This window comes from Trachinotus anak, unplaced genomic scaffold, assembly GCF_046630095.1.
Source record: "Trachinotus anak isolate AG129_WGS33_773 ecotype Australia unplaced genomic scaffold, CSIRO_AGI_Tana_v1 ptg000010l, whole genome shotgun sequence".
Lineage (NCBI taxonomy): Eukaryota > Metazoa > Chordata > Actinopteri > Carangiformes > Carangidae > Trachinotus > Trachinotus anak.
In genome coordinates, this window is record NW_027273861.1 from 29,549,510 (window position 1) to 29,577,013 (window position 27,504).

The following is a 27,504-nucleotide window of genomic DNA, read 5'->3' on the forward strand; positions in this document are numbered from 1 at the left end:
GTCAAACAGGCGATGTGGACGGAGGAGGAGAGCTCTTTGTTTACGGCCGACTCTGGAGACCTGAAACGGACCCTCAGAATAAATAAATACCACCGCTACAGGAAGTTCAGCCGCTTCCCCTCAGGCCCAGTTTAGTTTTATTAGCTACAGTCCTGCAGAGATACCAAACAATGAGACCTGCCCCCCACCACCTCCTCCTCCTGAAGCATGTGCGCTGCTCCCTGTACTGCTCTCTGACTCCAACCATGTTTGCTCAGAAAACTCAGGGACAAAAAATGATAGAAGCCATCAAGAAATTTTGTGAAAACATGAAAAAAAAATTCTAAATGTAATAAGGAAGTGATTGTCCTGCTTCCATCCTTCAAACAGGAAAAAACTGTTTGACTATCTCAACAAGACTAATATCTTTACTGCCAGCCACAGTGGATTCTGGAAAAAGCCCAGCACAACTTTCAGCTGCACAAAGTGGTTGAAGGTATTAAAGGAGCCCTGTGGAGTTTTCTTGTAAACAGGCTAAATGTATGTGTGCACTCCAAAAACACACTGTGCGTATCCTTAAGGTCCAACAAATGTCAAATGAGTTTCCTTCCTCCATTTTTAAAATGGTCTACCCAGCTGAGCCCCGTGCAGGTATGGCACGCCACAGGAAGTGTAACTGGACCACTGTTGTTCTGGGTATGAAGTGCAAAATCAATTTGTTTGCAGATGATACATTTTTTTACTGTTGAGCTAAAACAACAGTGGAATGTCAGCAGGTTCTAACAGAGGATGTGGAAAGTTTATAATCTCTTAAAAAAAATCTAAATATCTGCTCAATGGACTCTGTGAGAAGATTAAATTACTGGACAGGCTTTAAAATGTAATGAAAATCTATACGCAGGTCTTTTGGTTTCTGGCTTGGCTGCAATAAGCAGAGCAAAGACTCCACTATGTTCAATTTCCTTCTTACTCATGTAGGTTTTTGTGTGAGCGGCCTAGTTCAGATTAAATGACTGATGAACAGAGCAAACACAAGAGAAGAAGAATACATGTTTGTTGCTCAAATAAATTTTTTTGTAATAATTTCACTTCAAAACAATGTGTGTGCTTGCAAAGTCTTTTTCTGTGCCATGGCACAGGACTGAGGCACACACACAACACCACAGAAAACAAGCGCTGCACTTCATCCATACATTCTTTAAGCTTCGTCAATAATTGAGGTGCCAGGCCAGAGGCGGGTCTCCAGTGTGGAGGTGGACAGGTGCGTTTGGGGGGAGGAGGGGGAGGAGGTAGAGGAGAGCCTGGAGAACAACAGCTTGCTCTCAGCAGGGGTCCCGGGGAAGGAGCAGGTGAGGAAGTATCCATTGCACTGCTTTTACAGCGTCCACCTGACACCGGTTCAACAGAGGGGAGGTGAAGAGGAGGAAGAGGAGGAGGAGGACAAGGTGGGAGGCATGGCGCGCTCACAGTCTGAAATATCAGAAAAGCACAGAAAGCAGAAAACCACCATCTGGCAAAGGACTGGAGAGAAATACGAGAGCAGCTCTGCTCACACTGCACCTGAAATCATCTGAGTCCAGAATAGAACTCAGATCTCAGAGCAGGAAATCAGCCTCCACTCACCAACAGTTTGATCCCTCTGCATCTGCTCATACTGAGAACAGAGCAGACCTCTTTCTCCCAACTGGAAAAAAGTGTTTAGGTAACAGAGGTGAGGCATATGAAGGGTTAATCATCATGATGTCATCACCTTAGATGAGGTAAACCTCTCTGTAAGTCTGACACAGAGCCAGAGGTTAAAGGTCATGAGAGCGGATCCACCCACTCTGTTTGGAGAAGGTCCCCAGCAGCCGTCATCACCTGTCAGTCACAGATCAATATGAGGCCGAGGGCACCACTTATTTAATCAAAGAGTGTGTATGTTTTTCTCTGCAGCAGAGATAATAATCCGTCACATTCCTGTCTGAACAAAAACATCCACAGTCTCTTGTAAACATCCCTTAAAGGACGACAATGAAGCTGCATTAGTAAACTACACCTGCAACCAGCTAACGTCACCATTAGATCCATATAAGCTTTACACTCACTACAGGTCAGTGAATATCTATTATTTCTGTCAAACCTGTTTTAGAGGCAAAATTTCCATAAACGCTCCTGATAAAGATGAAAAACACTCTGAGTTCGTTTAACACAACCGTGTCGTCTGAGAGCAGCTGACTGAGTTTCTGTTTGTCTCAACATTACTGAACAAAAACAGTTCATTCCTGTTTGTTTATGACTGAGTCATCATATCAATACTACCCGATTATTATACAGGTCAAAGGTCACTCTGGGCTGATGGTCTTTCCTGTGGCAGAATGAAATAAAAAGAGAAGGCAGTGTTTGGATCCAGCCCTGCTGGACCCTCTGAAACCGAAGCCCGTTGACCTGCTGGTCTTGGTGCCAGGACTGAACTGGGTTTGTGATTTGCAGCTGGGGTCTCTGCCTCGTCCGTTTTCTCCTTGTTCACTGGATTAATTAAATCCGCTGCCCGCTGCTCCCATTTCATTGTCCTGCAGCCTTTTGAACAGACCTCTCCATTCACCCCAAAGTGGGTCTTTCATGAACTGGACTCGAGTCCACAGCAGAGTTCAGAGCTCAGAGAGTGGGAGCTGAAACATGTCTGAGGTGGAGCAGTTTGCAGCTCCTGTGTTTACCACCACGGTTCCTTCTTTACTGCTGCAGCTCCCCACAAAGAAGAGCTTTGTAACGCTGCCTCCAAACTTCAGTTTGTGCTTTGACAGTTACACAATGTGTTTGACGTACGAGAGAAAACTGTGACTCAGAAAACTGATTCAACATTTCTACATCACTGGGTCCAAAAAAGAAACTAATATTTTTACTGTAGTTCAGACAAAGAAAAGCAGAAAAGCCTAACAACTAAATTTCTGTCCACACACTGCTCAGGTTTTTAACTGCTTCTGTTCAGGATTGTTGAGGTCCAGCACAGTCTGGATCAGGTGGAACTGTCCTCTGGTCTTTGCAGACTGGTTCTGATCATCCTCAGGTCCTTTTTCATTTTAAAAAAGTGATTTTAATGCTTGTCTCATTTACGAAGGTCTGATCTCTGCAAACGACCACACCATGATAATTGTTAAAAGAGAAAAAGGGAAACCCAAAGCTTGACCACAAACACACTGTGCTGTACTGAAAGCTCCTGATCCAGGTCTCTGGAAACTATTGTGCTGTGGTCTGAGACTAAGGAAGCACAGGCTGGTTGTGTTGAGGAGCGCTGTTGTTCAGAGTGTGGAGGGTGAGGCAGTCTGCCTGGCCTCTGCAGGCCTGCAGGGCCACACTGGGACACCTAATCTGTTTCATTAATGCTCCCAGTCGACCATCAGCACCGAGCTCCCACAGTCCTCTCTGGTTTCAGCCCGTCCCGTCCGAGGCCTCGCTCACCTGCAGCTGTACCTGCTGGGTCACTGAACTGCAACAGTAACGGTCACGCTGGAAACACTGAGGATACTAATGCCTCCATTTTTCCCTGATTAATGAAACGTTCAACTAATACAGACTAGTAAAGGTGATCTAGCATTTTTTTCAACTGCATTTCCTCAAAACAGGCAACATAATTCTTGATATAACTGTTTTACTTTGAAATTGTTTTCTTCATTTCTAAACGGAAATATTTCAAAACTTACACCACTAGTGAATTATCAGAGTCAAAACCAAACTTTCCCTTGTTTTAAAAAAGATAAAAATACATTGTAAAGACTCCAAACTGGTTTTGAAATAGATTTCCACACATAGAGATAATGTGGTTTTCACTGGAGGGCAATGAGAAGTGGAATATGGCCATAAATTCATGAACTGGGAACCTGTATAGTCTTTTTCAGCCGACTGAATGTCATGTGATTCATCAATATAAATTTCTCAGCCTCACTTCAGTTTGAGGCAGAAAGGTAATATCTTTCCGTTGATCTGTTAATGGCTGGAGGTTTTATGGCTCTGGCAGAAACCTAAGCAATTTTTTTTCACGTCCACAGAGTAAAGCCCCTCTGATATTTCTCCACTGGAACCAGAATAAGCCTGCTAAAGCCCTCAGCGTGGTAAACGGAGAGAGTCAGGAAGGGAGATGGAAACAATTAGGAGCGTGCAGATGTACAGCTGATTAGCAGGGAGGATGGATCCAGTTTGGAAAAGCAGATCTGCAGCTTCACCTTCTGCAGGCCACACTGGAGCTGGACTGAGGCCCGAGCAAGGGAGCGTTTGAGGAATAGTCTTTAACTTTATTTCCTCTGACTTTTAGACAGTGATGGAGAAATATTCAAGTACTAAAACCTCTATTAAACATTTTCCACAGAGGAAGCCGTGTGATCCACTGGTTCACACTTACCAAGAGGCAGATTCGACCTTGAGGAAGAAGCTTGGTGCTCTTCCTCTCTGAGAGCTCCACAGAAACCTCAGAAATCAACCTGAACCTTCACACTAAAACATGATAAATGAACTTTCTGAAACAATGGAGATCTGAAGAGTGGCTCCATTTGTATCCGGTAAAAAAACTCCAGAACATTCCTGCAGATAACAAGTGACGCTGAGCTTCTACTTGTGTCAGGTTTATCTGTTTGCCACGAACACCCAGTACCTATATGTGAGAAGCATGTAACGGACCGTGTGGCCTCCCGCTCACCCCCCCATGGCGGATTAAGCAGGGAGCCAGCTGTAGTGATGGGGGTGGGGGGGGTGGCAGGGGGTGGACATGCTGCCATCGGCCTCTCCAAGGTGACCCCTGGCAAAAGCTGGCATCACATCTGTAGCCGAGCCGGCCCGTCCTGACTGCCATCAGGCAGCAGCAGCCTCCTCTGTGCCCTGACTGCCCTCCACACTGCCCGGCGGGGGGGGGGGGGGGGGCTCCTGCTGCACAAGGAGGGAGGATGGGGGAGGACAGAGGAGGAAGCAACCCTCAAACGCTGATATTTGAAGATTCTGTAAAACCCCAGATTATGTTTGGTAACATTTTTTAATGTCCAACGTTTTCAGGTCTGAACAGAGTGTCAATGATGAGTTCTTAAAGGAGCCCCCGCACCTCACAGCAGAGTTTAACAAGTTACACAAAGTCTGCAAATATTGTGCATCTGAAGTGAAAAGTTCGCAACCCCCTCAGGGGGCCCTCTGAAGGACCCCTGGAGGTCCTGGGGCCCCACGCTGGAGATTAAAGGAGCGGAGAGGACGTATTCCCCTGTGAGAAGGTGTTTCCTGTGTGAGTGTGTGGGGGGGGGCTGGAGCAGCCGAGGTCTCCCACAATGCCCCCACCAGCTGTTCGTCCTCAGCCCCCCGGGGTGTTGGGACATTGGAAGGGGGAGGGGGGGTCAGCAGCTCCCCCTGTTGGAGGACTTGGCAGAACACAGCGACAGGCTCGGCGAGGTCGGCAGGCGCCCCGGACCGGACAGCCGTAAGTAATGGGGTCCGGCGCGCACACAGGCACGGCTCTGAATCAACTTAATTAGATAAGGGAGAGGATGTGTGTGTGTGTGTGTGTGTGTGTGTGTGTGTGTGTGTGTGTGTGTGTGTGTTTGGGGAGGGTCTGGCCATGGGACAAACCTGCGAGTTTGTACACAGCTGATAAAGAGGTGATCGCTCCACTTTACTGCTAATGAACGAGTCCTTGGAGCTGGACGCTGACGAACACGCAGGTTTTTTTGGACGCTGTTAAACAGCTTTCTGATGTCCAAACATATGGTGCTACTGTGACACTGTTTCAGCAGCTTACTCCTCTAAAAATAATTTGATGCTAATTAATCTGTCTTCTCATGGAGATTAAACGTCGCTGGGGTGTCTTCAATTAATAACTCCACAGATCGAGCTCCTGCTTACTTTCCTGTACTTCTTAAACTTCAGACTTTCTGTGCCAGTGTGTTCGCTCACAGGAGACGAGCTCAGAGCTGCAGCTCAGTTTCTCTGTGGCAACAAACAGCCTGAACATCCTGCTCTGAATCACCTACGCTGCTGTTGTGCAGGTGATTTACAGGTAATAAGGAAACTGTAACCTCCGCTGTCAGTGTTTACCTGCATCAGACCACTGATGTCTCACTTCTCTGCTCTGAAAGTAAAACTCCTGGATTAAAGGCGAACAGATTCTACAAGTGAACAGAAACATCAGACACTGCAGAGATGGTGACAGTTCTGAGTATGACTGAACCTTTTACATCATTAATATGAAATTATTGATTAACGGATCTTTAAATCTGGATCTGAAGGTGACACGTGTGTGTGTGTGTGCGTGTGTGTGTGTGTGTTGCTTCACGGCACCACAGTGAGGCCATGTTCCCACCGGGCATCACACTGACCACGACACGAGGCCTGGGCTCTGCTCTCTGACCAGACTGCTGCAAACATCTGGCTGCCTCCTTTAATCCCTGCACCTCTCATCATAATGAACTAAGTAGCTCTCTTCATTTTATTCCTGGAGGCGTCCGTCCATTTGTGTAATTGTTTAATCGCTCAGATTGATATTAAAGCATTAATAGGTTAAAAACACAGCTCACCACATCGTCATGGTTCAGCTTCTATGTGGGGAGGGTGGGGGGGCATTTTCATGTGATTAAAGGGACATTTCACCGCGTTCCACAGCTGGTGCGATCTGTAGCTTTGATATGACATAATTAATTAGGACAAAGCCGTTAATGTTCAGTCGTGTCTGAGCAAACTGTGCTCATGTATCTGAATGTGCCTGTGTAATAAAAACACACACACACACACACACACACACACCTGTCACCCCATTCCAGCTGTGTGGCCCCTCAAACTGCAGTTGAAGCAAGTCCGAGGGCCCCCACCAGCCAGTCCACGACCTGCTAACTCTAACTGTTGAGTGTAATAAAACACTGTTATAATCATGATTATTACTGTATCCAGAAACCAGACACATTGTACAACGTTAGATAACATCAATCAACTGAACAGAGGAGGAACTGATTTAGAGAAAGTCTGTGTACAAATATCTCAGGATGTGACTGGATGACTAATTATCTTTCATATTCACATTCAAAGAAACTGTAACTAATTAAGTTTTATTTTCGTTTGAAGACGTTTTTCCTTTTTCAGTTCACATTTGAACAGTTTTGGATGATGGTGATGGAGACTCTCGTCTCTCAGGTCCTGTTGTATTTATCCGATTATTGTAAATTCATGATGGTTAACCTTGTGTGCCTGTGACACTTGGTCCTTATTTGAAGCTTGTATAGTTTGACTGAGACTGATTGATTTTTAGAAGCTGTAAACAGAAGGAACATTCAAGCAAATTCTCCCTCTGTCTCCTGAAGTAACGCCCCTACAGCGGCAGGCGAACCAGACCTTGGTTGTCGTGGTTACAATGATAAACACAAGGACCGTCCCGAGAGCAGCGTACCTACCTTCATCACCATGGTTACTATAATAACAGTCATGTCTTGGTTAAGTTTAGGTAAAGATGGTGATTTGGGTTAAAATAAGTTCTTCCTCAACAGTAGATGATCTTTGTTGTCATGGTTACAATAATAACAACAAACAGTGATGGATAATAGAAACAACATAAACTGCTCCTGTCACATGGGAATCGAACACCGCTCTCCTGGGTCATATTCATCCATCCACCCCAACCTCCTCCTGACGTGGACTTTGTCGCTCTATAAACTATGTCACCGCACTTTTCCCTTCGCTCCTGTCATCATCACTACGACCACTAGATGTCGCCTAGCAACAGAACCTAACCATGGGTCATAGTGACCTGCTGACAGACGACCTCTGACCTTACAGGACAGACTCTTAAGGTTTTTACTTTGTTTCCATTGATCAGGACTGTTTCTGTTTCAAAGCAGAGAAAGAACCAGAAACTAGGTATAAAAACTGTGCAACCTGAATTTTAATTCACGTTTAAATTCTGGATTAACTGTTGTAGATTAACAATAATTTTTTTACACAAAAGCAAAAGTCTAAGTTTTTAAATCAGCCAAATAAACAGTCAGAGAGGAAGAATTTTTCCAAGGAAAAGCCAAATCCTCTGAAAGCACGGCTGCTGAACCTCCTCGGCTGTTTCCCAGCCAGACTGGTGATGGCTCTGTGACAGAACAGGTGATATTTACGGAGAAAAAAAATGGCAAAAATCCATTTCTGCCAATCGAGCAAACAGCAAACACCCAGAGCTGCCTCCCTTTAACTGAAGACTGACACCTCTGCTGGCAGCCAAACACCGAATGGCTGGAAACCAAGAACTGTGTGGCATGCAGAAAACGATCACTTCAACACACACACACACACACACACACACACACACACACACACACACACACACACACACACACACACACACACACACACACACACACACACACACACACACACAGCTCCCGAATACCAGATGGCGTTTCTGGATTCTGTTTCCTTTTTTTTTTTTTCCTGTTAGAATCACAAAAGAGCGAGTCTGTAAAACCACAGACACACAAAATCAACAACACTCACACATTTCCACTACACACCCTCCCTCTTACAGAAATGAAATGTATTTTGTCTATATTCATGTATCTGATCACAGACGTTAACTATGATGTCATTATAACGTGGTTTTGTTTGAGTGGTTTATATTGAAACTTAGCAGAACTGATTCCTTCAGTTTCAGAAAAAAACCTCTCCTGGACTCTCAGCTGGACTTGGCCCTGATTGGCTCCTTTTAATGCGACTGACTGAAATCCATCCAATCAGGCCAGTTTGCAGCATCTGAACTGGAAAACTTCCATGAAGGAGGTTTATCTTCTGACCCAGAGAGACTGTTTCTGTCAGACCACCGTTAGAGTCTGGGACGACTTCGACAACAGTGTCTGTACAGGTGTACTTTTGTCCATCATAAGTTCTGATACGTACTCGGGGACAGACCTGTCACTGTCACGGGCTATTTGTCATTTTTGATTGGTTGCTATGCTTCAAGAGGGTGGGTCTTACTGTCTGTGAGCCTATCAGAGGGCAGAGCGGAGACGTGGGCCGACTCTGAGAAATTAAATTTATAAACAGTTTTCTGTTCCGTTCAGACTCACAGGACCAGGTCCAGGTTAGAGAAAGATCCTGGTCTGGTTTATACAGGACTCTGACTTTAAGTCCACGGAGCCTCACAACAGGAGCCGTCAGACGGTTCCACACCGGTTTAACCCTTTAAAGATCATCTGTGATGCACACGTGTAGGATATGAGTTCATCATTTTTAAGACATGTGACCAATGAAATGAATGTGATTTGCTAAAATTCAGGTCAGGAAGATGAAATCCATCATGGGAAATTATTCCCATATTCGTTTGTTTTTTAGCAATTTTAACTGCAAAAATGTTTTAAAGTTGAGGTTCAAACAATATTCAAACGACAAGGTAAAGATTCATCTGATCAACGCTGTCAATAAAACCATTACCCTTCAGCCTCTGAGGCAGATAGAAACATTAAATAAAAATAATCTGAGAACTTTGGCTTTTATTGTAAATCACTGCCTTTAACCTAATGTGCATCAACATTCAAAACAATTCAATAAAAGTTATAAAGAGCTGAACTGAACTGAGTGTTGACAAATGTGCTTGAATCCAATGATTCAGAATAAAAGTCAAATGTTCAAGGTCTCTAATGGTTTCTATTTTATGTTTCTATCTGCCTCAGAGGCCGAGGAGAAATGTTTGAGAGGGAGACTCAGGTCTGAATGTGTTGAGGTGAAAATGTACCATTTAAACGATGAAAAGTTAAAATGTTTTAACATGTTAACACTCACTAACGTAGCTGAACGTAGCACATAAAGAAACTTTTATCTGGGACCAGCAGCTCCTCCAAACTCACGACATTACAGAGTCCAGGTTGAGGACGGAGCCACTGAACCCGTCTGTGGAGCATCGTGGTTGTTTCCAGTCAAACTGTTGTTGTGGTGCCTCAGTGTTTGGACCAGAGCAGAGACTCAGGGACAAAATGTAGAAACCAGCAGTGTCCAAGGTTGTTTGATACTGAGCCTCAGCTGGCAGAGAGCCACGGCTCAGAGCAGGAGAAACAATGCTCACTTTGTTTAACAGAGATCCTTTAGGTTCGGGGGGGGGGCTGCATTAACTGTACAGCAATTCTGACCATACACCTGTCCACTACACACACACAACTACACACGCTCACAACCAGAGTGATCACATTAAAGCACAAGGCTGATTAATCTATTCTAACCAACCCAGCAGTGACACTAACACACTGATACATCTGACTCACACTCAACTATTAACACACTGTTGTACCCTGAACACACACATACTGCTGCTGCCACAAATACTCACTACAGCACCAAATGTGGATTAATCCACCGCTGAAAATAGTCCCTGACAAATTATTTATTTCCTCCTGTGTGTTTGACAGAAACTAAAGCAGCTGTTTGAGGAAACAACTGAAACTGGTTCAAAATCAAACTGTGACATGTTTTAAAGATTCACGTCTTCAGTAGGAACCAATGAGCTCACAGCTGAGAGACACAGACAGGAAGTGCTGAGAGACAGAGAGGGTCTATCAGGGAAATCATCATTATCATCATCATCATCATCATCTTTGTCATCATTGTCCCATTGTTTCTCCTCCCAGCAGGACATCCACCGCACACAACCAAACAACAACCGACCGGCCTAAAGAAGAAGCAGCTGTCTTGGCTGGTAGCCATGTTTCTCCAGGGAAGAACAGACATGGAGCAGGAGGTAGAGGAGGAAGAAGAGGAGGAGGAGGAGGACAAAGAGGGGGTGATGAAAAGGAAAGGAAGAGGAGGAGGAGGACAAGCAGAGAGCTGGAGATGGATGAGGAGGATGACAAAATGAGGACAGGTGGAGGAGGAGGAGGATAGAGAGGAAGAGACAGTATGAAGGGAGAAGGAGGGAGAAGGTAGAAATGCTGCTTCATGACCTGATCAATCTGAGCATGTGTGAGGTCACAGAGTCCTGAGACTAGGGTTGAGGGTTTGGGGCGTCATGACAACAAGGGTCCTCACACAACGTTGTGGGGGCGTAAATCTGTTTACAGAGGACTTGTCGTCCTTATGGGGACAAAGAACGAGTCCCCATAACATAAGATATGGTTAAAGTTAAAGTCTCCAGGAAATGAAAGTCAGTGTAATGTCCTCATGAGTGTGTGTGTGTGTCCTTTTGAGGCATCAGCAGCAGGTCAGAGGTCAGAGACACAGGTGATTAATAAACAGTTGGTCTCCTGTCGTTCAGTCGTTACCACTGACGGTTTGAATAATTTAAGGTCAAGAAAAAAAATTAAATTTTGAGTATTTACCTGCCAGAAATGTTTTCCTGGCAGCGTGGACGCAGCATTTATTTAATGAAAATGAACAGAACATTTCAGTGAGCTGTGAATATATCATGAAAACCTCAAGAAACAACTTCATTATGATTAAAACACTATTATTGGATCTGATCAGATTTTTCTGAGGGGGGAGAATATTTTTTAAATCCTGGTTTCTCCTCCATCTGTGAAATCTTTTATGTAAATATTCATCTGTTTTTACTGTTGAACATTAATGAGAAAAATCTAAATCTTTTCTTCCGCACAGTTAATGCCTCAGTTCTATTTCAGTCTTTACACTGCAGCTGGATCCGTGTGTGTGTGTGTGTGTGTGTGTGTGTGTGTGTGTGTGTGTGTGTGTGTGTGTGTGTGTTCAGCTCACTGAATTCAAAATGAAACAAAACTAGGACTGTGGTTAAATGTTGTCTTTCAGTTTGGATTTGAGTGAGTTCGGTTTATAGATTAATCACAGCTCTGATTTGAGATCTGTCTGTCTGTGGATTCAGAACCAGTCTTGCTTCTCCTGCTCCATCTGGACTGACTCCAGATCAGTTTGTAGCTCATGTTGATCAGACAGATACAGGTCCAGGGTGTGTCTAGCTTAGCTTAGCACAAAGACTGTGTAAAATCTCAGACAATCAGAGTCACTGAGACAAACACAAAATAAACTTTGGTTGTTCTTCTTCTCTCCTTGTTCCACTGTAACATTTACTCAGCAGCTTCACTACAGTCACAGTTTCTATGAGACGCAGCTCTGCAGCATCTACAGTGTCCAGCCTGGGACAATCATCATCGATCTGAAAGTCAAAGGTGAACAGATCTGTAAAGTCCAAAGGAAGAGTCCACTGCAGGCAGTGTATTTTTGTTCTGTTTTCTGTGGTTTGGTCCAGGAACATTAGTTCTGATTAAGTGAAATCTTTAATGTAACATCATTAGATATTTTAGGCAACGTCTCCCAAACAAAGCCAGCTCCTGACTGACTGGTCTGCATACAAGATACAGGATGAACTGACCAGCCAGACCAGGACCTCACTGATGCTGTGGAGTCTGAACAGGAGTAAAACTCTGCAGCAGCTTCAACTTCAGCTGCAAAGACTGAAACCAGGAGAGCAGAGCTGTCGGGGTCACACGTTAATGCAGTTTAATGAACTCCTATAAAAGACCATTTGGGTCATAACTTTAGTTTTCCCACCACAGCAGGACTGAAAACCAGAGAGTCGGAATCTCCCTTTAAGGCGGAGTCGGTGTTGGCGCTTCGCTGTCTCTCAGGTCGGATGGTTTCCCTGCAGCCGCCTGGGGCTCAGCTTTCCTTCACTAAGACCAGCAGCACAGCAGCGGATATTACAGCCTGAAGCCTCAAACTCACTCCACGGAGGAGAAGAAAAAAAGCAGAGGAAAGAGAAGCTGAGGAGCCGACCGCTCTGTTCACAGCACCTGGTCAGGTCGTCCTGCTGCTGGTGTCAAAGGTCACACAAAAACCTACACCTGTCTGTTCAGTCCAGTCCTGAAATGTCCCAGAGCAGCAAAGACTTAAACATAAAACCTGACAAACACTGAACAACACAAGAATGAAAGGAAAGAAAGGAAAGGGAAGATAAAAGGACAGATGAAGAGGAAGTACAGATGAAAAGAAAAAAGTGGAGAAAAGATGGAGGAAGAAGACAAGAGAAATAAAAGGAAAGATAAAGGAAATTTAAAAGAGGGAACAGAGAAAAGGAAAGTGAAACATAAAAAGACAAACAGAAGGAAAGATACAAGGAATGATGAAAGGAAAGTACAAATAAAAGGAAAGAAAACCAAAAGACAAAAGGAAAAGAAAGAAAGTAAAAGACATTTAACAAAAGGAAAGATTAAGAAATGTAAGGAACCATAAAGTTGGTAAAGGGGTAAAATAAAAGGAAAAGGATGAAAGGAAAGGAAAAGACAAGAAAAGAGAAGAACAATATATAAGGAAAGGAAGAGAAATGAAAGGTGAGATAAAACATATGAGAGAAAAGGATGGAAGTAAGGGTAAGAGAAGGAGAGATGAGAGGAAAGAAAAGAAAAGAGAAGAAAAGTAAAGGAAAGGAAAGTTAAAAAGGTGGGAGAGGAGTGAGTCATGTCCGTTGGTCAGTGACAGCCTGAGACACACCAGGAGCTCGAGGACTCAATGTGTCCTCACACTTTCTACACCACACGATGACCACAGGGAGGACGAGAGACTGCCAGGATGAATGGAGAGAGAGAGAGAGAGGGGGGGGGGGGAGAGAGAGAGAGAGAGAGAGAGAGAGAGAGAGAGAGAGAGAGAGAGAGGAGGGAGAGCGAGCATGCCGTGTTCAGGAAGTTCAAGCAGACAATTCTAATCCCCCAATTTCCTCCTCTCTAATCATCTCTACTCCGCTCATGGCCGTCTCCAAATTGGAAACATCTTCTGCACAATATGACACTCCCTCAGTAACACACACACACACACACACACACACACACACACACACACACACACACACACAGGAACATGGTTATAACCTTCCTGTGTCGTCTCAGCGTGGACTCGTGCTGAAAAGGTAAAATTAGTGTGAAAACGTGACTCACTTCATCAGCTGACTGATCAAACTATGAATAACAGCAAGGTCACGGCTTTTTATTAAAGGAACAGTCCCACATTTCTGCTCTGCTCGTTCTCTGAGTCAGATACACGACGGGATCAGTTTTATTTTTTCATTTCATTACCAATCTGATGATGATTATTGATGATTCCGGTCTCTAAAGTGTCAGTTAATAGTGAAACATCAGAGACAACCCCCAAGGTCGTCTGTCAGCAGGTCACTATGACCCAGAGTTAGGTTCTGCTGCTAGGCGACATCTAGTGGTCGTAGTGATGATGACAGGAGCAAAGGGAAAAGTGCGGTGACGTAGTTTATAGAGCGACAAAGTCCACGTCAGGAGGAGGTTGGGGTGGATGGATGAATATGACCCAGGAGAGCGGTGTTTGATTCCCATGTGACAGGAGCAGTTTATGTTGTTTCTATTATCCATGACCGTTCGTTGTTATTATTGTAACCATGGCAAAGATCATCTAATGTTGAGGAAGAACTGATTTTAACCCAAATCACCATCTTTTCCTAAACCTAAGACATGACTGTTATTATAGTAACCATGGCGACGATGGTGGGTTCACTGCCGTAGGGGCTATGGGTCGTATCACAGGGTTGTTGTCATCGTCACAGTTTAGATTCTACAGTCATGTCCTCAAACGTCTTGTTCTGTTCGTCCAACTGTCCAAACAGATATTATAACATTTATAATAAAATACAACAGAGGCAAGCAGAAAATCCTCACAATCTATTATTAAAATTAGTTTTCTGTCAATCGAGTAATCAATTAATTGACTAATCATTGCAGCTCTGATGAGTTTAATCACTTTACGTTTACATTTCAGCGTAGCTTAGCACAAACACTGGAGGAACTGTCAGAGAAGCAAACATGTTGACTCTGGTTTATTGAGCAGGTGCAGAAACAGAGACGTAAAAAGGGTTTTTATTGAGCTTTTAGCAGCAGTCAGAGCTGGAGCTGGATTCAGGTCTGAGCTCAGTCCTCACTCCACAGGGAACTGAACCAGCTGACTGCAGGGTGGACTGTCCTCCTTCAAACACACCAGCTGAAGCAGATCCAGAGGAAACACGAGACCCTGCAGCTGAAACGAGGAGATTCAAACTCTGCTGATACGTGTTCCAACCTGCAGCCTCTCAAACAGTTTGTGTTTGTCCTCCAAGTCTGATAGTTTGGTCCAGATCACAGTTTCTGGTTCCTGTTCCTGTATCAGTCCCAGATGATCTCACAGTCATGGTGGATGGTCGGAGTTAAAACACGGAGAAACAGTTTTTCTGCAGCACGTCTGGAACTATTTTAAATCAGGCTTGACGCTGCTCATTTTATGACGATTCATTCATGTGGTATCTTGCTCTGTAATTCTTAACCTTTTTTTTTAATTCAGATTATTCTTTATCTTCTGATTTACTGATAGATCCTCCTGTTCATCTGTCTTCTTGCTCCGCCTCGTCTCTTTGATATTCTCTCTTCACGTTCATGTCTCACGTAAAAACCGATGCTTCACAAATAAATTTGCTTCAATCAAATCAACATTTTTAAGTCGATTCTGATTTTTCAGTTCGAGTCAATGATTCAAATATTTGAAGGTGGAGGGGACATCACAATATTTCATTTACTTCCTGGTTTTCTATAGATATTTTATTAAAATATTTATATACATGTATTTTATAAAATACTCAAAATGACTCCCAATGAGTAATTACCAATACACTTTAGGGTTTGGGCAACATGAAGATACAGTGATACATCAAATTATCTGATAGATTTTTTCCGTTTTAGTGATTCTTTCTCTGCCGTGTTTAAAAAAATAGATAAATAAATAAAATCATGATCCACAGCCTCAGTGTACTGTCCATTTAATCATCAATAAAACTGGAGGAAAAGCTAGTAAAACAATCCAGGGTGAACTTTTGAAAAGGAGTTGGTGAGTTAGTTTTTCGTCCCCACACAGTTTTCCTGCTCAGTTTGAGAACCTCTGTACCTTCACCAACAATAATGAGAACTGCTGCTCCACAGTGATGATGATGATGATGAAGGCTCTTTAGGTAAAACATGGGACGGCTGCTCTGCTTCTCATAAATCTCCTTGTTATTGGTTTGAACCCAGGATGTAAAAAGGTTTCAGGATCATACCTGTGTAATTCATGCAGCACCGCGCTGCTCAGTCAGGACCAGGTTTGTTAAACTGTGACCCATCTTCTTGTTTCTGGGTTTTCTCTGTGAAAATCAGAGGCTCTTCACCTGATGTTCATGTGGCAGCTGTGGAGGAAACCTCGTTGTCCTGAGGAGGTTTTTTTAACCCTGTTGTCAGACTTTAAGGTGATCTTCACCCTCTGACCTCCACCTACATCCACCTCCGTCTCCTCGGATGATTTCTGCCCTGCTGTGCTCCTCTCAGTTTCCCTCCACCGAGCTCATTAATGCTGCTTTTTAAACTGTCAGACTCATGGAGCGGTCGACCCTCCTCCGAGAGTCGGGCTAACGAACTGGACCTCACACAGACCACAAACACGGAGGCGAGCCGACGTCGGTCCGCTGCGACTCACTGATTCACAGAGCTGAGTGTCAGCTCTGCTCGACCTTTGACCCCGACCACACATCTGAACAGAGGGGGACGGGGCAGGTAGATACCGGAGTGAATAATTAATTAAGATTTTTATTCTATTTTATAGCGACAGTGGAGGAGAGGGAGGCAGTGATGTGCAGCAAAGGGCCCAGGCTGGACTCGAACCCGGGCCATTGCGGTAAGGACAGATATGTGCTCTACCAGGTGAGATACCAGGCGCCACAGGACTGAAATAATTCTGACCAACATCGCGACGAGGTTATATCATCCAGTACCTCGTATACTGAGCAGCAACTTTTTGAGGCTGTTTTAAATTGATTTGAATCACATTTCTGTAAAGTGAAAAACGGATGAATCAACAAGTCTTTTTTTTCCCTTATCTGAAGGTTTGTGTCGTCAGTTTCTTTCCTTTTCTTCAGGTGACTTGTTCCAAACAGTGAAAATATAATAAGCAGCAGACTACACAGAAGAAAACACCTGGACAAATCCCGTCTTTGTTTTCAACCTTCAACATTCATCCAAGCTGTGACGTCTGTCAGGGCCTCGTACAACTGTTCAGGTCAAAGGTCACAGACGATGGGTCAGGCAGGTGAGTCAGTGTCTGGACGAGTTAAAGCAACTAAAACTACTAGTTCATGTCAGAAAAAGCCCTGAACCCCCACCTGTGTGATACTTTACACCTGAGCAACAACAGTCACCATTCACAGCAAAGTTCTCACACACACACACACCTCTCCTCCACAGATAAAGCGGTTACTGTGACAGAGCTGAATTGATTATTGGTTAGCTGATTAGTCAATTGATTAACTAAAATTAATCTGCAACTTTTTTGTTTCCTTTCGATGATGTCATTTCTAACTATTTCCTGTATTCGATGCATTTCTTCATCATCAGTGAATTGAGCATCTTTGAACTGTTGGTTAAAGCTTGAAGACGTGAGGCTAATTATAAAGAGCTTGTGTGTCCGTTGTCTTTATTTCAGCTCCCGTCTGTCTCCGACTCTGGACAGCTCCGTCATCTCAAACATTATCTAGTTGCTTTTGTTTCCTTTCAGCTGGTGTTGTTTCTTGTATGGTTGTTTTAAATGTGATTTATAGAAACACTTAATTTGATTTGACTTATTTTCTGTTTTTTTCTAGTCAAACAAATGAAGTGAGACAATAATCGGCACATTGACGCAGCAGCACAGATGAAATCCCTCCTGCAGTGTGCCGGACTCTCAGGAGGTGACAGGAGGAGACAACAGATGACACAGACACTGTTTGTGTAACTGAACCTTTTGACCTTTTGGCTCCTGAGTAATAAAACAACAACTTTACATAGTGCTCATCCCGAGTATCTAGTGCTTTATATACTGTAGACTCTGTTTTTAGTTGTAACAGGGTGTGAGCTGTTTGTGTCTCATGAGGGACAAATATATCTGAGGAAAAAAGTCTTGGTCGACAGATCTGAGTTACTGAGGGACATCAAATATAAAAAACACAAAGTAAACATTATTTATGGCTTTTTGAAAATTCATTCTGTATATTTTACAGACGCAAAGACAAAAAACATCCTTAAAAATAAAATATACTGAACGACATAATTAAAATCTGACTGATTTTCAGGTTGAGGTTCTGTTTGATTTTAATTTTGCACAACAGAATTCACACACAAGCTCACACACCGGTCAAATATTCATATGGAAAGAGGAGAGAAGAGTGTGTGTGTGTGTGTGTGTGTGTGTGTGTGTGTGTGTGTTGGGGGGGTTGCTCTCTGATAAATGGATTATGGGGCCGTCACTTGTAGTCCCACAAAAATCCTGTTAACCCCTGTGGTGGATGAATACGAGCCCCACACACACACACACACACACACACACACACACACACACACACACACACACTTTGACACAGAGGACGAAGACGCTCCACGTGATGATGATTTTATGTCATTTAAATCTGTTTGTTTTTTTATTATTATTAAAAAACATTAAAGAAATATAATTTTATCAAGTTTACTCATCTCCTGCCAAAACGTCAGCTGAGCTCACACATGATAACATCATTGTTTACAACATTTATTTTCTCCTCCTCCAGTTGTTGTTTCTGTGTCTGAGTCTCTCTATTGTCACACTGTGGCATTAAATGTTGAATTAATAAGATCTGATGACAGTGGTCTGTGTTTACTGGAGCTCTGCTGCAGACGACTGTGTAAATTGGTTTCACAGTCATTTGCTGTGAGCCTGAAAATTCAGGCACAACATATACAAACAGGCACCGACTCAGCTGAGATTACAGTGTGTTGTATTTTAATACAACTGTACTGGATGAGCAGCGAAGCAGAGATGCAGGAAAACGTGGAAGGATCAGATGTAAATGTTAAGATATGAAACATTCAAAACAAAAACAGGCTGAAGAAATTCATGAAGACGCTGAAATTTAAATACATTATTATTTTAATGTGGCTCAACTGCATTAATGCTTCGTTTTATTCTATTTATTTTATTTTATTTTTATTTTTTTGTAAATGCAAATTTAGGATATTTATTCATAGATTTTCCATTTCCAAAATATTTTTAATCATATTTAAAATCATGGAAAATACTATAAATTATTTTTTATGGCTTTAAATAAAAAAGAGCCTGAATCTTAAAATTCATTTAACTTCAATTTGAGACCATTAATAACAATATTAATCCTTTAACAAATTAACAAACAGCAGTTTTCACCACAGTTATTTGTGGAATGAAAACATTTAATTAAAATATTTTAAATATAAATGAGATTAAAAAAAAAAAAAAAAATCCTGACACTAAATTAAAAAATGATCCGTTTCCCTAAAACGACCCGACAGAAAAAAAAAATCATCTTTTTAAAATGTTGAGCAGATAATCCTCCGTCTGCTTTCAGACAGTTTAACCTTTTCTGCCGCTTCACTCCAACACTGGAGCCCGGACGGATTTAAGTCTGACCAATTACCCAGCTCCCAGCATCACTGAAACCTCATTAGAAAAACACACTTTCATGTTGTTAGATTTGTGTTGATATGTTACTGCAGTGATTCTTAAATAAGAGAATTTTAATTTTGTTTTTATTGTCTAGATCTCCAGTGGCCTCTGATGGATCCACACAATAGACAATATACTAGAAAATTAAAGACAGCAGAAAATTATACAATTAATTAAATAAGACATAATTTAGAAGGAAAAGAAAACAAAGATTTTAGTTTTTAGGTGTGGATTTTACTGTGTAATATTTCCTTGAATCTGATGGGGATGAATTTTTTGTGCATCAGTTCAACACTGTCATTGTATTTCATGAAGAAAGCTCATAATAAAAATCCACACATGAAGCTTTAAAAATGAGATTGTGTAGCTTAAAGTAAAAACAGGACTTTTAAGTTGAAATGTGCGACGTATTAAATCATCACTGCAGCAGCTTCGTGTTATTTACGTCCTGTTTGAGACATTTTGTCACAGAGACACAACAAACTGAAGTAACAACAACAACAACATAGTCAGCACACAACTATTCAGAGAAAAGAGACTCTGTGACAATTGCAACAGCTTCAATTGTGATTAATTATGGCTCAAACTCATGAAATAAAAAGACGCATCATCAGAGTGAATTAAATAAGAAATGTCAGCAAGAATAAAGTTTTAAGCCTCAAACCACAAATATTATCAGAGAGCAGAGATCTGAGCTGATTCAGCTTCAGACGTTAAATACAACAGCTCTGGAATAAAAAACTTATAATAAAATCACTTTTTCAAAATAAAACTCTGCTCAGCCGAGCCAGTCCAGCACATCCAGACCCCCCCCACCCCCGCCTGCACCAACAAACACACACACACACACCCTTGAACAAAACTCTCCCACCCACCAACCAAGCATTCACACACACACTCACACACACTCACACACACTCCTCAGACCCTGAGCAGACGACCGCAGCGGCCGGCAGAGTGAAAAGCCTCCCATCAACATCCATAAGCTGCCCGCCGCCGTCCTGCTGCTGGTGGGGTGGTGAAAGTGTGTGTGTGTGTGTGTGTGTGTGTGTGTGTGTGTGTGTGTGTGTGTGTGTGTGCGAGAGTGTTTAGGGGACAGGGGGGTGGTGGTTTTGGTTTGACCGGGAGGAATTCACAAAGTTCACGGTCCTGTTACGGAGAGGATAAAGCCGCCTTTGTCTCTTTGGCAACACAACTGTTTTTATTCAGGCTGGAGGAGAGGAACCTGCAGCGCTCGTCTCCACGTCCATCCACCTAAACTACCCCTGCCGTCAGTCCCGGCTCAGCTGATGGTGCTAATATAGTGTTAATGTAACGGTGACTAATAATAATGAGCTGTCCTCTAATGAACTCTCAGCGCTCAGAGCTCTTTCATCTCTCTGGCTCATTTGGACGAGCCGGTCACAATAGACTATTGTGAGCCACCGAAAGTCCCCCCCCAAAGACCCCCTCCTCGTCTCTCAGCAGAGTCACCAAACTCTGCTCAACCCCCGTCTGTCTGTTCGGACTTCGGCTCCCCCCTCCCTCCCCACCTCCATCCTCACAGCCACCAGTGCAGTGACGAGGGTGTCAGAGGTCGGCTGGCCTCGCTGACCACGACAAGCTGCTTAATGTGGCCCGGCGCTGCAGCCGGAGCCCTGGCTCGTCCCGGGACACCACCGCTGACATGGGTGTGTGTCTGAGGGAGGAGGGGGGGTATTTGTTCCCTGGTGCGATGTAATTGCCACAGCAGCAGCGGTGATGTGTCAGAGCTCAGGAGCCAAGCGCGATGTTCACTTTTTGTATTTCTCGGGGAGCTCACAGAAACAAAGCAGAACTTTTGTTTTCATACAAGTTCCCTGTTAATTAGACGGAACAAGGGAGACAGAGCTGAAGATGACAAGAGGACGCTCAGCGTCACGACAGCAGAAGGAAGGAGCAAACCCCCGGCCGCGGCTGCAGACCTGCGCTGGCACCCGGCCGCTAACGGGACACCACGGAGACAAGAGAGGGGAGACGGGACGGTGTCAGATAAAAACAACAGAGTCCGAGCGGGTCACAAATCCACAAGCTTTATGGAAATAAAACACAAAGCTTCTCTGTGGGGCTGTGTTTCTAAAAGCACAAGAAGAAGAAGAAGAAGGAGGAGGAGGAGGGATTGTTGTTCTTTTGGTTGAAGAAAAAGGGAGGAAGGAGAAGAAAGAGAAAAGAAAGAAAAAAAAAAAAGAAGGGGGCAGTTGTGCCAACTTACCATCCACCAGGTCCTGGCTGAGATGTCGTAGCAGAGCTGCCATTTGATGGAGCCTTCCGAGGTTTTCCCTGCCATTACGCTGTCAGCAAGCTTCATCTGATGCGAGTGCGCTCACCGGAGATAAGACACCTAATTGAGAAAACATTTGCACTGGCATGTTGGGCAACATGTAGCCCGCTCCATACCATATGGAATCATGGGTAAAAAAAAAAAAAAAAAAAAAAAAAAAAAAACCTCCTTGACAATGAACCAATCTCATGCAGACCCCGTGGCAAGGTGAGCGGCAGTCATCTGCTCAGAGAAAAAAACACACACCCCCTCACTCACACACACACTCTCTCTCTCACACACACACACACTCACAGGCTCAAACACACACACACACACACACACAAACACACACAGGCTCAAACACACACACACACAGTGGAGCAGAATGATGAGCCTTTTTTCCGCATCGCCGAGCGCCTCGGGTCGCTTCTCCCTTTTTTTTTTTCTCCTCGGGTTTAATTAGGGCTTGTTCTTCGTTATCACCATCATCATCATCATTACCAGGAGCAGAAGAAGAAGAAGAGGCAGCCCAGGCTAAACTGAACTGAACTGACTCCAAACAACTTCTACCGGTTTTTTATGGTCACTTTAATGGGACGGAGGCAGGTAGAGAGAGAGGGGGAGGGAGGGAGGGAGGGGAAGAGAGAGAGGGGGGAAGAGAGACAGGGCAGAGGGCTGAAGCACCACGGGGCGATCAGTCCTTCGGACACATGGAACTGCTTACAGACTATCATGCTATGTTTTGTTTTGGTTTTCCACCCCGCCCCCCCCCCCCCCCCCCCAACCACCTGAATCCCTCCATCCACATCCCTCCATCAGCAGAAAACCCGTGTGTTTTGGCATAAATACCTCCAGACTGAAGGATCCCGAGGAAGCCCGGAGAGAGAGCAGAGTCTGGGACGCCACTTTTCACGCTCCATGAAGAGTGGACGCTGGCCGCCGCCGCCGCCACCGCCGCCTGAAAAACATCACACCGCCCCATCAGTAAGTTCACTACAGTTTACATTTCTGTTTGACAGGGGTGGAGGATATATTCTGATCTGTCTTCTATACAAACTTCTATATTACAATTATATATAAAGTCTTACTTGAGTAAAGAGCATTGAGATATATCAGTAAAAAATCATTTGAGAAGTCACAGTAAAAGTAGTATTAATGCAGAAGGGCTCCTGTCAGGGCTGTAACGTTGTATGTTCATAATGTCTCTGCTGGAGGTGAAGCTAATTTAAAGTGCTTTTTTATAAACTGTGTTTTTTTATTTATAGCAACGCATCATATTTTGTTCTGCAAAGTAACTTGTGACTATAGTTTTCAGATTAACCCTTTACGCTTTCATTAATGCTTCATTAATCATTTACTAATGAAGGCAGTAAAGTGTTTAAACCACACAACTATCTCTGAAGTCAAACATTTAAGTTATATTTCATTACAGCCAGATGACATTTTCTTAGTCATTATGATTTTATAGATGTTGCTCCATACATGTAACCAGTCTCAAATAAATATATCAACATCTGAATTTGAATTTTAAAAGAATTTAGTTCCAGATGCTCCGATGCGCTCTTCCACAAATGGTCAAAGTGTGAATTAAAGGAGTCTTCCTCATCTTCCTCACCCTCTTTTTAAAAATTAAGGAGGTGTCTATAAACTGCAGAGAGATAAACACCAAACATGGCAACTTCTTACAACCTTGTTACTCTAATGTGCTTCTTATCAACGTCTTTACTGATCTACAGATCAGTGGTAAATGATTTGATAACCATTAATAACAACATTAGTTATAACTCTTAATCCCTGTCTATCATTCACTGGAATCTGGAGCTCAATACTCAGTGAAGCAGAAGCATCATAAAGGTAAAAAAAAAAGAATTAAACTAAACATAATTTAACACTGTGCTTGGTTTTAATCCTCTATTGTTGTCTGACCATGAAAACTTGGACCCTTTGTCTCTTAGATTTGAGCACATTTTGATTGAACATCTATACGATATTTTATTTAACCCCTTTAACAAACCACTGGATGAATTTTTCTTTGTTCACGCTAACAAAACTTTATTTTAAATACTAGTAGAGATTCTAAAATGTGCACATATACCAAATACGTCAGGGTGAATATGATGCACACGACATCCTGTAAATTTCCATGAAATTTAAATATGGTAAATTTGGGTTTTAATTTTTCTATTGTACACGTGTATGTGTTCATATATAAGTGCCAGGACTACAGTGGATATAATATGTATATGGCAGTGTTTTTCAGTATAGTTGAAACAAGAAGGTTATTCATAATGTGCATTTTTGTATACCATTGCTGTCGAGTAAAAAGCTTGTACCTTCAAAATGCAAACTAAATCCAACTTGTTTTAAACTGGTCCACCATACAACAGTATTTCTTATATATGGGAACAATTACCTGAGGAGATTTTATTTGCACTCTGTCCGTTTATTTCTTGCTTTAAAATGTTTGTGGAAAGATCAAAGTGACGATTAATTTCAAGATAGTTGAATTTTCCTACACAGAGTTCAGCTTGTGAATGCATCGCTCAGTGTTTTATTCACTGAGGTTTTGAGAGGCTCTCATAAGAAAATTTGTGGTTAAAGGTTTTCTACCCAAACAGAAGCATGAGATCCTTTTACAGCCGGAGCTGGAGTTATGAGGTTTACATGGCTCATGTTTTCCCTTTTCTTTTTCCCAGGTCAACGGGGCTCGTCCAGAGCAGCAGCGTCCCATCACGTCGCACATCAACAAACATGTGCTTTAACTGTGAGATAATTTCACTGTCTGTTTGTGCTGAATTTGGAGGGGGGGTGTTCTGCGGGGGTAATAAAGGGCTCAGAGGAAGGGGATCTGGGGCTCAGGTTCCTAATCAGAGGGGGAATACCTGAACCAGAGCAGAGCCGCCATCAAACAGTTCTCCCATTGTGGCAGCCAAACGAAGGAATGTGATTCAGCCGGAGATAGGGAGGGACGGTCGGGTTGTTTGGGCAGAGGGGGGGTAAGGTACACCAGGCCAGGAGGTGAGGAGAGGGGAGGGGTATCTCTGAAAATCCTGAAGTGAAGCTGTCTACATGTGATGAACTGAAGAATCATTCTGAACAACCTCCACCATCGTTTTCCTCTGAACAGCGACAATGCCAAACTACATAAAAGGTGCCAAATATTCAGCCTGGTTGAACTTCAAATGACTGTTGGGACTTCAGCTACACAGGCGTCTTTGAAAAAACAACAGTTTACTTAACGTGGAAAAAGTTCCAGATAGTAACCTGAGGTCCTCAATAAATGTGATTGACCCAACTAGAGGTGGTTTCAATCCAGTACCAACTAATACCAGGGCCAGGACCATCGATATCAATACTGATTTATGTCTTTATTGTTAAAAAACAGCTACTGTACTGTTATGTAAGGGAGAAACGTCTTGATTCAACAGGTCAATTAATTCCTGGCTACTTCTTAATATATTCTAATTATTACCAAATAATTTGCCAAACACAAGGCATTTCTCTATTGATGGTGTAATCAGATGCATTTTTAAACAGAAGACAGTTTTTAATGGTAAATAACATTCATTTTGTGAAATCTCTTCTCTAAAGAGATGATCACTGATCAATACTTTGGGGATCAATCCATCCACAATGACTGCCAACGTGTCTGAACGGTCTCCCCTTTGAGCTGACTAGCTGTTAGCTAACCAGACTTAACCAGTTTTAACTGCTAAAATAAGTAGCTAGCTAATTTAAACCATCATCTGCTAACAGTTTAAACTTCTAAAATGAACTCCTTACTAACCTAAACCAATTCTGAACTGTTTCAACTCACAAATTAACTGTTGCCTAATAATTATCCTACTAAAACAATCCACTAGTTAACGAGAACTAACCTGTTTTAACTGCTAAAATAAGCGGTTAGCTAACTTAAACCATCATCTGCTAACAGTTTAAACTACTAAAAATAACTCTCTGCCAACCTAAATTAACTCTGCACTGTTAAGACAATCACAAATAAACCGTTAACTAACATTTATGCTAACAAAACAATCCATTAAGTCACCTGGACTCAACTGTTTTAGCCGCTAAAATTAGCATTTAGCTAACCAGAACAGTTTAGCCACAAATCTGACTGAGGGAAAAAGCACTGATATGCGTTTACATTTCAGAAAATTAAGTGTGCCGAATTCAGTATTAGGAGCTGGTGTTTGCTGGGTATCAATGCGTGTACTTACAACTGTCAATAAATTACTTTGATACTGAAGAAAACTTTAAAATGTGATGATTCTAAGACGGGTTCTGCAGTAGCGTCTTTTTTCCTATGACTTCTAAGCATTTATTTTCGATGCACATCAGAAATAATGATAATCTCGGATGATTTAAGTCACACGGAGTCTAAAAATGTGTTTGGTGCCTGTGTGTTCACATTAAACTGAGGTATGAGTCGGTTTTGGAGAGGAAACGGCAGGCAGTCGCTCACCTGGCGGCGCTGCTCCTGAGCTGCGTCTGCAGCCGTGCACAGAGCTGATGGCGGCCGAGCACCAGCTGACCTGGTGCTGCACCAGCTGACCTGGTGCTGCACCAGCTGACCTGGTGCTGCACCAGCTGACCTGGTGCTGCACCAGCTGACCTGGTGCTGCACCAGCTGACCTGGTGCTGCACCAGCTGACCTGGTGCTGCACCAGCTGACCTGGTGCTGCACCTTCCCTCTCCCCTCACTCAGTACGTTTTAACAACCCACCAAATCTATTTTACCTGCTCAGTTGAAGACGCAGCGGCTCAATCTGTCGATACTGAAGCATCAGCCTATGAAGCTGTGATGGTTAAATGTTTAAAGCCCAGAGCTCCCTGTCTTTTATGTCTGTGTTTGGTCTCCTCCAGCTCCTGAGGGAAATCTCTTTATCTTTTACATGCTTCACTATTTTCAGCAGCCAGCCTTTGGTTTTCTGTGGGAGACTCACTCTGCTCCAAGCAACACACATTTTATTATGTGTAAATATTAAATATGCCTCAATAGTACAGTTCAAGAGAAGTACACATTCAATTGCATATTATTTATTATCACTGTGTGAAAATATAATATAATTATAACTTATAAATATTTATAGTGGGTCCGAAAGTCTGAGGACACTTTTTAAAACATCCTAAGTTGTCATAGTATCATTAATGATTCCTGACTCATAATCACAGTCAGTAAACAACAAAAACTTCATGAAGAATATGTTAATACAACCTTTTCTTTTTTTTTAAAGAAAAATTGTTAGCTTCACCATCCTGTAATCATATTAATCATATTACAAAATCAGCAAATAAAAGCTCAAAGAATAAGATACAGACGTATGTGTGTGGTTTTTATGCTCCAGTCTTAACACGTGTCTAAAATTCACTCCCTCATTTAATCATTCAATATTAACCAACCATGACAAACACTCAGAACATAGAATAGAATAGAATAGAATAGAATAGTGAGAACTAGATTGAGATTTAGGACATTTATACTTATTTTTCACTATGACATTTCTGTCGTCTTTCAGTGAACAAAAGCAACGTAGTGAAGATGTTTAAATATAAAATGGCATAAAGTGAATATACAGCAGTAAACATGAGGTTAGATATCATCCATGTTAAATATCTAAGTTTATTGAAGCAAAATGTCTGAAGAGACTCTTCCTTTTCTGTGTGTGGTCACTTTGTGTATAAAATAAATGATCATTGTTAACATATGTGTTGCTAAACTGAGGACGTTACCCTGCACACTGACTGCATCCAGGGAGCTGACCCAGTACTTCTGCTGCTCCAGATACTGGTCATCACTTCAGCTCCCA

General features: G+C 42.7%; 1 protein-coding gene across 4 annotated transcripts in view; it reads right to left on the reverse strand.

Moving 5' to 3' along the window:
* The window catches only part of nfia (nuclear factor I/A), a 157,521-nt gene extending 130,946 nt beyond the window's left edge, over positions 1–26,575 (reverse strand). Inside the window, exons 1-4 of one of the 4 annotated variants that reach the window (XM_071486641.1) lie at positions 26,370–26,512; positions 26,160–26,229; positions 22,544–22,652; positions 21,644–21,772 (exon numbers count right to left, since the gene is read on the reverse strand). In XM_071486641.1, the coding sequence (XP_071342742.1) occupies positions 21,644–21,739 (96 nt within the window). In that variant the 5' untranslated portion in view covers positions 21,740–21,772; positions 22,544–22,652; positions 26,160–26,229; positions 26,370–26,512. Of the gene's footprint in view, positions 1–21,643; positions 21,773–22,543; positions 22,653–26,159; positions 26,230–26,369 lie in introns of all 4 variants that reach the window. The other 3 variants (XM_071486639.1, XM_071486644.1, XM_071486640.1) reach the window with 3 other exon arrangements.
* Positions 26,576–27,504: the final 929 nt, after the last annotated feature.